The sequence below is a fragment of the Hydra viridissima genome, unplaced genomic scaffold, assembly GCF_058129835.1.
Source record: "Hydra viridissima isolate aposymbiotic clone 2 unplaced genomic scaffold, HvirCarnegie_v1 scaffold_1, whole genome shotgun sequence".
Lineage (NCBI taxonomy): Eukaryota > Metazoa > Cnidaria > Hydrozoa > Anthoathecata > Hydridae > Hydra > Hydra viridissima.
Window position 1 is genome coordinate 28,254,417 of NW_028324300.1, and position 13,442 is coordinate 28,267,858.

The 13,442-nt window shown below is 25.6% G+C and overlaps 2 protein-coding genes and 1 long non-coding RNA gene across 5 annotated transcripts in view; 2 read left to right on the top strand and 1 right to left on the bottom strand.

The window, feature by feature from the left end:
- Positions 1-740: 740 nt before the first annotated feature.
- LOC145192666 (uncharacterized) lies at positions 741-1,945 on the top strand. The gene is made up of 2 exons (XM_080069978.2): positions 741-839; positions 973-1,945. The coding sequence occupies exon 2, from the start codon at positions 991-993 to the stop codon at positions 1,786-1,788; it is 798 nt and encodes a 265-aa protein (XP_079926104.2). The 5' UTR covers positions 741-839; positions 973-990; the 3' UTR covers positions 1,789-1,945.
- Positions 1,946-6,551: 4,606 nt separating this feature from the next.
- Positions 6,552-12,567, bottom strand: LOC149894302 (uncharacterized). 2 transcript variants are annotated; one of them, XR_016447164.1, is made up of 2 exons: positions 12,476-12,567; positions 6,552-6,936 (listed from the first exon to the last, which is right to left on the bottom strand). It is a non-coding gene; the product is annotated as an uncharacterized LOC149894302 (long non-coding RNA). The 2 variants fall into 2 exon arrangements; XR_016447170.1 differs by lacking the exon at positions 12,476-12,567 and adding an exon at positions 7,748-7,845.
- Positions 6,568-13,442, top strand: part of LOC145192036 (muscle calcium channel subunit alpha-1-like) — a 29,185-nt gene continuing 22,310 nt past the window's right edge. The window contains exons 1-9 of one of the 2 annotated variants that reach the window (XM_090072373.1): positions 6,568-6,897; positions 8,282-8,381; positions 8,562-8,701; positions 9,413-9,513; positions 9,811-9,963; positions 10,176-10,378; positions 10,684-10,787; positions 11,149-11,264; positions 12,908-12,955. In XM_090072373.1, coding sequence (XP_089928499.1) covers positions 6,689-6,897; positions 8,282-8,381; positions 8,562-8,701; positions 9,413-9,513; positions 9,811-9,963; positions 10,176-10,378; positions 10,684-10,787; positions 11,149-11,264; positions 12,908-12,955 — 1,174 coding nt within the window. In that variant the 5' untranslated portion in view covers positions 6,568-6,688. The remainder of the gene's footprint in view (positions 6,898-8,281; positions 8,382-8,561; positions 8,702-9,412; positions 9,514-9,810; positions 9,964-10,175; positions 10,379-10,683; positions 10,788-11,148; positions 11,265-12,907; positions 12,956-13,442) is intronic. The other variant, XM_090072374.1, reaches the window with a different exon arrangement.

Below are 13,442 nucleotides of genomic sequence, written 5' to 3' on the forward strand. Positions count from 1 at the left end.
TACATACATACATACATACATACATACATACATACATACATACATACATACATACATACATACATACATACATACATGCAAATTTAGGTTAAAAGGAATATTGTTGCTTAAGTAGATGACGAAAATTTGTTTATAAAAACAGTATAGATAGTATTTATAGCTTCATAATTGATAGTAGAAATAAAAGAAGTTAATAATGATTGCGGGTGTATTTGGCTTTTTTTCAAAAATTTTGACACCTATCAATAGCGATCATTCTGCGTTTGACTTCGGCGTTGGTTGCAGCATACCAAGATGTCTTCGAAGTGAAGCTTTCAAACGAATCAGTTTAGTTTGTCTCCTTTTATAAACTACATCAGTTTTACATCCAATTTGCTTTTGATACAGCTGTGCTCAAGTTTTTAGTTACATTATCATGGTAGAATGCTTAATAAAAAGATAAAGATAAGAACCCATTATTTTGACCGAATATTAGGTTTAAACGGAAGCGAGTATTGTGTTAATACTTATTGCCTATAAACTTGGGGCTTCTATTGCTCTAATTATTTGAAGATCATTTCATACTTTAAAGCAGTTAAATGTTAAACATGAATAAGTAAAAAAAAAAAAAAATAAAGAAGGAAAGATAATTAAAAAAAAAATTATTTCAAGTTGAAACATTTTTGAAAAATAAAGCAAATTTATTTTTTGCAATGATCTGAATTATTCTCAAAACAAAAAAACTCTGACGTGCGAATGTTACTATGTTTGTTTTGAGTGAACAATGCCGTTTCTAGACATCGCGTGCACTGCAGTGTATCAATTTTTCAAAATTATCTACCTAAGCGCACTCAGTTTGGGTAAGTATAGTTATTTTCATATGATAGAAGAAATCGAGTATTTTTAATACAGCGTTTAAAACACTTTCTCGTTTATAAACTTGTGTGATAAACAATTCTTGATTTTTTATTGTCAAATTATTTTTCACTAAAGTTAAGAAGAATATGGGGTATGAAGAATTGCGCATTGCATGTTTTCTACTTAACAACTATATTTAAGCTTATTTTGTCTCAACTGCCTGCAAATATTCAGTCACTTGAGTTGGAGTTCGCTGCAGTAGCTGAGACATACGCACCTGAAAGTCGGCTATTAGTAACTCCAGAAGATGATGAAGAAGATATGGGAAAAAAGAAAAGAATACTTTGTATAGGGGATTCCATTACCCTTGGCTATTACGGAGATCCAAAGCATTTTCACTCATATAGTTATAGATTAGGAAGACTTTTACAACAGCGCTTCGGAAATGATATAGAACTAATTTCAAAAGGTGTTGGTGGCGAGAGGGTTCATATAGAAATGTATGAGCGCCTTAAACGAGAGCTGCGCTTCAAGCGTTACGACTTAGTCATCATTCTTGGGGGCATCAATGATTTAGTGACTTTGGACTGTTTGAACAGCATCAATTTATTTGAGGAAATACGCGCTCTTCATGAGGTAGCTAGAAGCAAAAACATCAAAACAGTTGCCATGACTATTTTAGAAGCACACGTGTTAGTAAAAAAAATTAGATATATGGACGAACGGTCATTTGAAGCTATGCGAATGCTTACAAATTACAAAATTCGACAAATGGTAGACGGAATGACGTCACTTTGCGATACATCTCTGAAATTCCCATTCAGTTCACTACCTTGGGACCTGCAAAAGAAGCTATGGTCTACAGATAAAGTTCATCCAACTCCTGAAGGCTACGATATCTTGGGAGAAATCATTTTTAACTGCATAAAAGAAGAAATCAACAATTTATGAATGTTTGGTTGGTAAACAAAGCTTATGACTTATTTTGTTTATATCAGAAATAATATTATTTGAAATAATATTTACAAATATAGTTTTTATATTTATATGTAATATTTAATGTGCAGTTACATTCTTTTTAAAATTGTTCAAAGTATTATGCTTAAAAGTTTATTTTTTCAACTTAAATGTTTGCAAATTTAAATACGATGTTACAATTTTCCCTTCCGGTCGCCCCTTCGGTCATTCCCAGATCCCAAAGCTTCGATTAAACGGAGGTTAAATGTGATTGGTTCTGCATCAGAAAGTGTAAAAAGTTTAGATGCTAAATCATTATGAGTTATGTAGAATGGAAATGTCAACAAAAACCCTTTTGAATTAAAACTTCCAATTAGTTTGTTTAAAATGAGACACGATTAAAAGCTTTTTAGCTTCATCTGGGACTATTGAGATCCACTTCAGAAAAACTTTCTTTTTTATTTGTTTATCGAGATAAACATTTTACAAAATTTGCTATAAGGTTGCAATAAGTTGCAATAAGATGAAAGAAGAAACCCATATCGTAAATAACTTAAGGTACCTTTTTTGGTTTTAAATACATATTATTGTAATTTAAACATAAATAATAAGTCGTTATTAAACTCATTTACTTTTTAATTATCTATATAAAGTGTGAGTTTATCAGCCTCTTGATCTCTGCAAAAAAACAATCAAAACAGATAAGGGCTCTATGGTTAGAAAACATATAAGTTTATTTATAAATATATTAACCCTTTCAAAACTTCATGATTTTTTCACAATATGTTAATACTCTCAGATATTTTACAATTCACTCTCTGAAATTTTACATAATTTCCATGGTGTTTACACGACGTTGAATGGTGATATTTTACATGATGTTCGAAATAATAAGAAACAAGAAGAAAAATAAGCTCTAATATGTAATAAATCTTTCAAATTCGTATTAAACAAATATGGACTTCTTCTGAATTTCTCCACATGATGAGCAACTCAAAAAGCTTACAGCAATTTATGCTAAGGCAAGTTTATTTTCATTTTTATGATAACATCGTGGCAAATACATTAATTCTTTATGTATATTATTTTTTAAAGTGTGCGAAATTATAATTAACTATTTTAATATTTTTATAAGCTGTTAGCTTCAGCTTATTAAATCGATATAATCACAAATAGTTTATAAAATTAACTAATTTACAAAAGTGAAAAAATCGAGATGAAGTAATGAAAATTTTGGTTCATATTTTAACAGAAACCCTTTCGCAACACCTAAGGAGATTTAAAAATTTTTTCCAATTCCTTTTTTTCAATACAAAGAAAAAGGCAATTTGCATATAAATTTCGCGAAACCTAAATTCAAAAAAAAAAAATTTTATTCTAAACAAATGTTAATAAAAGAAAGGTATTTGTTAAAGATCTATTGAATTTTTGAAATACAAATTAGAGAACTATTTTTTGGTCAGATGAAGCTAAATTGAATTTATTTGGTTAAGATTGTTCTCGAAAATATGTCAGACGACCGAAAGAGAAAGATAATAATCCAAGATAAACAAGACAATTAAACACGATGGTGGCGATATACAAGTATGGGGCTGTTTTTGATAAGAAGTAGTTCCAGAAATTCGGATTAAAAAGTTATTTGAGATGATTTCTTTTTGCAGAAGAAAGTTTACCACTGTAGTTGGTTCATCAACAAGAAGACACAATCTGGTAAAAAAAAAAAAAAAAAAAATCATTTGATAGTTCTTTAAAATTTAACCATCTTTTAACATTACTATTTATTTGCTTTTATTTCGATTATGATCCGTTGTATTTTATTTTACTTTAATTTATCTCTCAAGCTTTTTAGCCCTCTGTATTTTAAAAAAAAGCCCTTTTTTTATTTCAAACGTGTGACTGCAGACAACAACAACAACAATAATTCCACTATTTTCCATACTTTAAAAGAACTAACTGAATGTATTAAACTTCATATGATCAAAGAAAAAACTTTTTCGTTCGATTGAATGGGGTTGTTTTATAAGCAATCTAAAAACGAGGATGGTATTATCAGTTTTCTCATTGTCATCACAGTTTAATATAATTGAGCAACATAATAATCTGAAACTAAAAAGCAATTAGTAAAGTGTTAACCAATCCTATTGCATTTATTTATAGACATACAATATATAATATAATTGTTATCATTAGTTATAATTGTGTCCATGCAATTGAACCAAACAAATAGTTTTATCATAATACAAATGCTGTACTGTGTAAATTATTTAATTATGTTTAGTCATAATTTTTATTGTAATGCTGTACTGTAGAAAGATATAACACTCATGATAATCAGAAGCTTCTGCATTTTCCTATCGAATGAAGTTAGCTTTTAAAGTTTTTTAAATTAGAAATTTGACAGAATTACTTAGTAAGGTTATTGTAATTATCATGAGTACTATCATTATTATTGCCATCATCTTCATTACTATTATTATTATTATTATTATTGTTATTGTTATTATTATTATTATTATTATTATCATTATTATTATTATTATTATAATTATTATTATTATTATTACTATTATTATTATTATTATTATTATTATTATTATTATTGTTATTATTATTATTATTATTATTATTATTGTTATTACTATTATTATTATTGTTATTATTATTATTATTGTTATTATTATTATTATTGTTATTATTATTATTATTGTTATTATTATTATTATTATTATTGTTATTATTATTGTTATTATTATTATTATTGTTATTATTATTATTATTATTATTGTTATTATTATTGTTATTATTATTATTATTATTATTGTTATTATTATTATTATTATTATTATTATTATTATTATTATTATTATTGTTATTATTATTATTATTGTTATTATTATTGTTATTATTATTATTAATATTATTATTAATATTATTATTATTATTATTATTATTATTATTATTATTATTATTATTATTATTATTATTATTATTATTATTATTATTATTATTATTATTATTACTATTATTATTATTATCATTATTATTGCTATCTTTAAATAGTTCCTGTTATTATCATTATTACTATTACGTTTGGAAAATCTCTTTGAGACTTTTTAGGATGAAAGGTTACAAGAGTTAGGATTAGGATGAAGATTACGAATTTACTCAAAATTCGTGAATTTCAGATTAATATCTTTAATATTTACGGTTTAGTTAGACATTTGTTTTTTGTCATTTTTTGTAAAATTTCTTAAATCAAAATTAAACAGCTTAAAAAACCTATTTCTAAATCAATATTTTGGTGTTTGAAATATTCAACACTGCTTGAAGCTACGGAGATTTGTTCAGCAAACTTTGTAAGCTCTCATTGTTGTTTTACTCGGCTGGATTTCTTTTATCAAGCCTTTCAACAAAAAAAAAAAAAAAAAAAATCAAATACGAATGGACATCATCCAGTTTAATCAAATTAAATAAGTTCGGGACTACTGATGATGATCAACGTATAAACGGTATCCTTTGGTACATCACTGATCTATAGACGATTATAATTGGTATTGTAGTTTATGATTTCTAGGCGGTGAAAAAATGTGTACTATTATCTAGCTCTATCAACAATGTTAAATCTCGCTTACATTAGGTTGCACAATTAATTTTTATTGTTTGCGTTTTCTTTGTTTCTTATTTAGTAGTTCGTGACGAGTTATTTTTTAAACGTGCTGCAAACGTGCAATATTAATATGTAAGCTTTTAAAATAGTTTTTTTTTTTTTTTTTTTTTATTTAAATGTATAGAAACAGTCAAAAAAAAAAAAAAAAAAAAAAAAGAAATTTATTAAGTCTTTTGTGAGAGCCAACATTTTTTTTATTTATTTACTTTCATGCCAAGAAATGAAATCTGATAAGCTTATCAAGTAATCTTTAATAAAAAAGGTCGCTGTAATAAAAAAATATTTATTTTTTTGTGGCAAAACATTCAAAAATCCAGACGGAAACAAAGAGACGGAAAAGAGTTGCTGTTTTGCAACTACAATTTTTTAAAAAAGCAGCATTTTTAACATCTGCAACACAATTGGATTGCAAAAGCACAGGTTGTAAAAAATTATATTTGCGTGTCCAATTAATTCTCATATGTATATACATAACGATATAAATAATATCCTGAAAAATTATCCCATTAAAACATTCAGCAATCACTTTTCGACTAGAGATTGAGATTTCTTGCGAATAACAAAATAAACGCTCAGGTTAATCCTTTAATATTAAACGGAATAAGGGATAATGTAGTACAACTTTATTTGTGGGATAATGTAAAATGATACTTAAGTAATAATTTAAAAAAAAGATTTATAACGAAAAAAATATATATAATGAAGTCATAGTTGAATAATAACTACATTATTATTTGGTTTTTAGAAATCTTTTAAATCCAAATTTAAAAATTTAATTAGCATAAATATTTTATAAGAACCCCCTGTAAATAATAAAATCAAACGATTAGAAAGTAAATCGTTGTCATCAACCTCTCCGTACCAATGTAATCTCAGGACAACTCAAAATGACGCTGTCACAATTTTTTATTATTGTATTATAAGTAATACGATTTATTATTAAATTTACATTTAGACCTAAAAGTTCTTCAGAAATTCGAAGTTTAATATTTTTAATTCTAAAGATTAAGTTTTTCTGGTGTATCATAGTTAATAATTAGGTTTAATTGGAGTTAGCTAAATTCTATTGAATTTTTTTTTTTTTAAATAATTTTCTTGCTTTTTAGACATAACGCATTAAAGAAGACTTTCATGCATTATTGTTGTAAAAATATATGAATGCGATGAGTATGTAGGGTAGAGATGTATTACCTAATAATCTAGCTACCTAATGAATGAATATCAATAATGGAGTTAAATACTAATGGAACAATAGTTATTGATCCTTTTAACAACTCAAAAGTTGAATCATCAGCTTACAACTCCACATACAATCAGTTGAATAAGAGAAAAAATAATATGAATGCTGGACAAACTTTGAGACCAAAAAGGGCATTATTTTGTTTGACTCTAAGCAATCCAGTTCGACGTGCATGCATTGCCATTGTAGAATGGAAGTATCTTTTCAAACTTGATTTATCTGAATTTGTTTTGCACTATAATAGAAAATAGCAGAAATTAAACAGATGGACCTTATATTTTGCTGCTACTGCTGGAGGTTTGCAATTATTTCTTGCAATATTTTCTTGTTTCTAGAAACATTTGACTATATAATTTCTTACAACTTTAAAACATTTCAAGAAATTATATTTATCTAATTATTAATATAGAAATTACTCCAAATTAAATGGAATTAGAGTTTTTTTATGTAATAGTTCAGAAAAGTTTTTGTTGTCCGCATAATCCTTTTTTTTTTTTTTTTTTTTTTCAAATCAATATGACAATTAATGTTGATAGTCATTTTTAAAATATAACTTATCACTATTGTTATCTTTGTACGTACTTGTGATACCTTCATATCTACTTGTGTTATAACAATCATCCCTATCACATCTTGTTCTTATCTACTTATATTATTTATGTGATCATATGGTTGTAGTTTGTTAAAAATTAGGATCATTATAGTCAAAAGAGCACTTCCATTTTAATTGGAGTTTTTATATGACCTGATTCAGAGTTTTACTGATCTAAAAAAGAATCCAATGAGACATATGCATATATTATTAGCAAATTTTTACATGCATAATAAACTGCTAAAAGCATATAAACAATATATGTTTATTCATTATATGACACATGTTTCATTTTTAAATTACTTTATTTTTTTTTTTAAAAAAAGAATTTAAAAAATTTAGTCATATTTTTCATATTTCTAAAAATTATATAATTTTTGGAAGTAATAAAAATACAAGCTAAAATATATAAAAGTCAGATATTAAAATATAGAAAAATAAATTTTCAAAATACCTTTTTTAATTAAAATCAACTGTTCATAGATAAAAAATGATTTTACCAAAAACTTCTCTAGTTAAAATTTGATCTTTAGTTTTTGAAAATTTTCTTACAAATTAAAATGTTTGCTGTTTAAAAAAAAAAATAGTTCAAAAAGATTCTTTTAATAGAATTTCTATTTTATAGAAAACGAAAATGTTTTATTTAAATGTGTGTTTGGTGTAAAGAGAAACTTTAGATTCTTTTTATGGACCTTTTTTTTATGCTTATTTAATGGAAACAAACTGTGTTGTTTTTCCTTTTTTTTTTATTTAGCTGAGTTTTAACTCTTAAAGATGTAAAGATAACAATGGTCCAAATAGAGCTTTATAAACCTTTTGTAGCACATAATAGATTTGGTAAAAAATAATTTTGCCAATAGTTATCAAACAATTGCTAGTTGAATATATTTATTTAAAATAATTATCAATATTAGCAATTTACAAATAAATATAAACAAGTAAACGCATTTTAACTTTCATAATGAATTTTCTTAACAGCAACTGTTAGACCTTTTGATTTTTTTATATTGGCAAATATTTTTGCTACATGTGGTGTCTTGGCTGCATATGATCCTACATTAAAAGCTGTTACAACAAATGCAACCTTGGTGAGTATACTCTTTGCTCAAATTAGTGAAAATAAAAACTATTTGGTATAAAATTTTTTTGATGCTATTTTTAAATTAATATTTAAAGAAAATTATAAAGATTTTGAAATAGATATTTATAATTTGTTTAACTTTTATAAAAAGGCTGCTTATTTCACTTAAAAAAAATTTTTTTCTTAGGAAAAAGTTGAGTTGTTTTTCGTTGCTGTGTTTACCATAGAATGCCTTCTAAAAATTATGGCTTATGGGTTTGCATTCCATCCTGGAGCATACCTGAGAAATTTGTGGAATGTGTTAGATTTCATCATTGTTGTTATAGGGTATTGCTATAAATTTCTTTAGATCAAATAAAATGTCTTATATGCCTTTTTTTTCAAAATAATTTTTAAAAAATGCAAATAACAAGATTCACAGCACCAATTCACAATACCAGTTCATTTTATCAGTTCAATTACCAGTCATTAATTATTTTTTTACTATTGATTTATAAATTATTAACTATCATTAATTACATTTCCAATTACCATTTCACTTTAACTATCTTGTCTACTCTTCATTTTACCTTTTTGTTTTACCAGTTCATTTTACCAGTTGATATTTATCTTAAATAATGTGTGCATTCCAGTTATGCTGTACTTATATACAATGATGTATGACGTCATGGCTAACCTTAATTTATTACTAAAATTTGAATGTTAAATTAAAAAATAGTCCTCTAGTGTACAGCTAGAGGACTATTTATTAATTTAAGTTTTATTGACAGTTTTACTATTTTTAAAAAAGTTCATACTCTACATTTAACTAAAATTAAACCTTTAAATACTCATGGTTTAGTTTGTGTTATGATGTTCTGTAATAAAAGCAGGACAAAATTTAACTTATAATTGCTATAGGTGATTTTATATAGATTTTATATATAGATTTTGCTTTTGTTGTTTGCTCTCTCATCTTTTTCTGCTCTCTCTTTTTAGCTAAGAGAATTTGGATAAGTAAGGTCTGCTGAAAGATGTTTTTTTTGTTTTTATATTTAGTCTAGTTACATTAGTTTTTGAAAAATACATTGAGATTGATGTAAAAGCTCTTCGTGCCTTCCGTGTTTTAAGACCACTTCGCCTTGTTTCTGGTGTACCAAGTAAGTAAGTTTGTTATTCTAGTTTTATTTTGACCAAAAAGTGTGTCAAGTTTATTACTTGATGATTAAATAACCTTTATTTGGCAGTGTTAGTTGTTTGGGAGTGTGGCTTAAAAATTAAACTAACAGGTGGAAACAAAACAAGAGAACATATATTCTGTTGTTGCATGTGTGAAAAAGAAATTTATTTCATTATTGCAAACTAATTTGGTATTGGACTTTAAAATTTAAAAACACTTTTGTAAAATAATAACTTGATATCTGAATGTATAATTTCTTTTCTGTTATATTCTTCAGGTTTGCAAATTGTACTGACATCAATATTGAAAGCTCTTGTTCCTTTATTTTACATTGCAATGCTCGTTATTTTTGTCATCATCATATATGCAATAATTGGTGTGGAGCTATTCATGGGAAAGCTTCATTTTACATGTTTTAATGAAACTTCAAGTAAGCAGTTTTTATTCTAACTCAATTTTTGATACCATTACTCAGCCCTTGTGCTGAATAATGGTATCAAAAAATGTCTTAGTTGTAAGTAAAAGTGTGATACATAAACCTTTGCTTTAAAATTGTAAATTTAAATTATTTCCAGTAATTTTATTTTTATTCTATATTTTTTGCATGTTCTTTTAAAGTTTATAATGAAAAATTAAATTTAGATGAAATATTCCTCAGAGACAATGGAGTGCGACCTTGTAGCATAAGCTCTAAAGTAGGTAGTCAATGCCCAAATGGGACAGTATGTAAAGATGTTTGGGAAGGTCCAAACTTCGGAATCCTTAGTTTTGACCATGTTGGGTTAGCTGCCCTGGCTGTGTTTACTTGTATTACTAAAGAGGGGTGGACAGATGTTTTTTACTATGTAAGTCCTTCAAGTTTTAACATTTTTAATGTAAAATTTCTTATTCTTTAAATTTCTTTTTCTGTCAAATTGTTTTTACAATTGTCATTGTTAAAAAGTATACATCAACACTAATTATATTTCAAGCTAGTGTCAATCTTTTTATATTTAACACTTAACTGCTGAGTGACTACATCAAAAGATATTAAATCTGTGCTGGGTATTATTGTGTATCAAGTTGAGAACTCATAGCTTATATTTTACTTAAGGATTTATAAATCAGTTAAAAAACTAAGACGATAAATGTTCTATTTGTTACTTTTCAGATTGAAGATACTTTAGGTGGAGCATGGGTATGGATTTACTTTGTCACCCTTATCATATGGGGATCATTTTTTGTGCTTAATCTTGTCCTTGGTGTTCTAAGTGGGTAGGATTAACTGATTGTTATTTAATTATTTTTAAGAAAAAAATTTTTTGTTAATGTTCTAGTTATTAAACATCCAGTTTTTAATTGTTTGAAAATATTAATGATAAAAGAAGTTAAAAACTAATGTGAAAAAGTTTACAATTCAAAATAAAACTGAACAAATTAATTGTTATTTCTACTGCAATTGCAGTAAAATCATGTTTTGACAATTTTTAAAATAATAGTATGTTTTGTTTAATTTTTTCTCCAATTGAGTTGTTATTCAGTTTTTTTCTTTAGTAGAAAAATTTATCTGGCTATTTTTTATATTTTTTAAATATTTCTTAAAATCATCTATTTTTACAATTAAATAAATTTACAGTGAATTTGCAAAAGAAAAAGCTCGACAAACAAAATCAGGGAAGTATCAGAAAATCAGAGAAAAGCGTCTTGTTGATGAAGCTGTTAAAGGTTATACTGAATGGATTCAACAAGCAGGTATCTCAACCTAAAATACAGAGGATTCTGTAATATAATTTTTACAATGTTAGTTATTCTAATTGATTATTGTTAAGGAAAAGGAAACAAACAATGCATAATTATGCAATCTCATAATTATGTAATAATGCAATCAGGAAGCTTATCAGCTTCTTTTTGTCCTCTAATTAAGCCCAAAAAATGTGTAGAAAGTTTTACACATAAAATGTAACAATAACCATGCTGCTTGCTGTAAAGATATTTTCAGATTTGGTTCTTGATTTTTACTATAATATTTGAACAAAGATTACTGCAACATGAAAGGAAATTTTTTTTTTTTACAAAGTTTAAGGCTGTGTGTAGATTTTTAAACATTGTTTATGATTCAAAATTGTGGTTTGATTAACAACTTTTTTAAAGTTACAATCAGAAAAGTTTTTTGAAATTTAATAATTATTTATATGGTACTTCAACAGTCCATAATGAATTATATTACTGAATATAATGAGCAATTCCACTATAAAAAAAAAAGAAAAGTGAATTAGTTTGCACTTAAACTAAACCTAAATCCTAAACAATATATATATAAAAAGATACTGTAAGTTCTTTAAAAATATTCTGGAATAAGTTTTTTTTATTGCACAGCAATATTTAGTTTTTATCAAATCTTATGACCATTCTAAAAATCAAATGTACAATTTCTGCCATAGCCTTTTTAACTGAAATGGAGGGAAAAAAAAATTCTTAATTAAAATTATTTGTTACTCAATTTTTGAAAACAAAGTGTGGGAGATTTTGCTGTTATATTTATAAAGAAACATAACAGTAAAATCTTTTTGTTTTATTTTTTTTTTTCTTTCACTCTGAATATTCTTTAAAAGAAATTTTCTTACTTTATTTTAACTTAAAAAAAAAACAATTTCTCTCTTGATGAACTCTAAAGTTTCACTAAAATTCTTTCGCTTTGTGCAGAAACATAAAAATTATTGATAATGTTGACAAAATTACAATTTTTAAACAAACTCTAGTTTTTTGAGTCAGAAATTACAACAAGTTTATATCAACATATGTGCATGTGTGTGTCTGTATATACGCAATATACATATATGCAATTTACATATGTATATGTGTGTATATATACAACAAATTTATTTTCATTTCTTTGGTGCCTGTTTTTATTATTTTCACAGAACTTTTTATTTAAAACATTACAAAAAAAACCTTTTTCTTACCTTTAAAACTGCAACCAGTTTTGATTTTCTCTCAGATGAATAAACTTGCAGCAGATTTGTTTACAGTTTAATGTTTTGTAAAAAGCCTTTCTAGATCAAATAAAAAGTTTTTAAAAATTAATTTTGCAATTTGAGGAAAGTTTCTGTTTTGTTTTTTTTTAAATGTATTTACCTAACTTCATAGTTTAACAAAAGCTATTTGTTTTGGTTAAGTGCAATTTTATGCAACTTTTATGTACTTTTTAAGATTAACAAAAGAAAATATAACACACAACTGTATCTTACATGAATTACAGTTCATATGATTGTTGTAAGGTTCATAGGCTTGTAAAGTAAATTTGTGTAATTTTTTGGTAAATTATAGTTTAAATTTGTGATTTTTCTTGTGATTTTGTTCATCTGGATTTCTTATTATCATATGTATGATTTTAGAGGATATTGAACAAGAGCCCGACATAAATGAAATTAAAGTTTATCTAGGTAAGCATTAGTAAACTTTATCATACAATTTTTGCAATACTCATAATTCTTTTACAATATAATCAAATCAATCAAAGCTTTTGCAATACTTTTAAATTCCTATTTATACTAGGTTTATTGGTGTTAGGTACTTGAGTAAATTTCCACCTTATTTGTGGTAATACAAAGCAGCCTTCAAATACAAAGCAGCCTTCAAATACAAAGCAGCCTTCTTATGTTTTTAAACTATCTCTGTTTCTATTAAATATCATCTAAAAGTTTCTTTAATCAAATTTAATTAAAGCAGCCTTCAAATACAAAGCAGCCTTCAAATAGCCTACTTATAGCCTCTAAGTGAAAGTACTATAGCATCATGGGTATTCCACAAAAGAATTCTGATGCTCCATATAAATACCTAAGAAACCAAAGATAAAAAAAAATTCTTAGATTAAATACTTTTAAGAAAATAATCTGGTACAAAATATTTCTGCTTCTTTGGAAAAATACT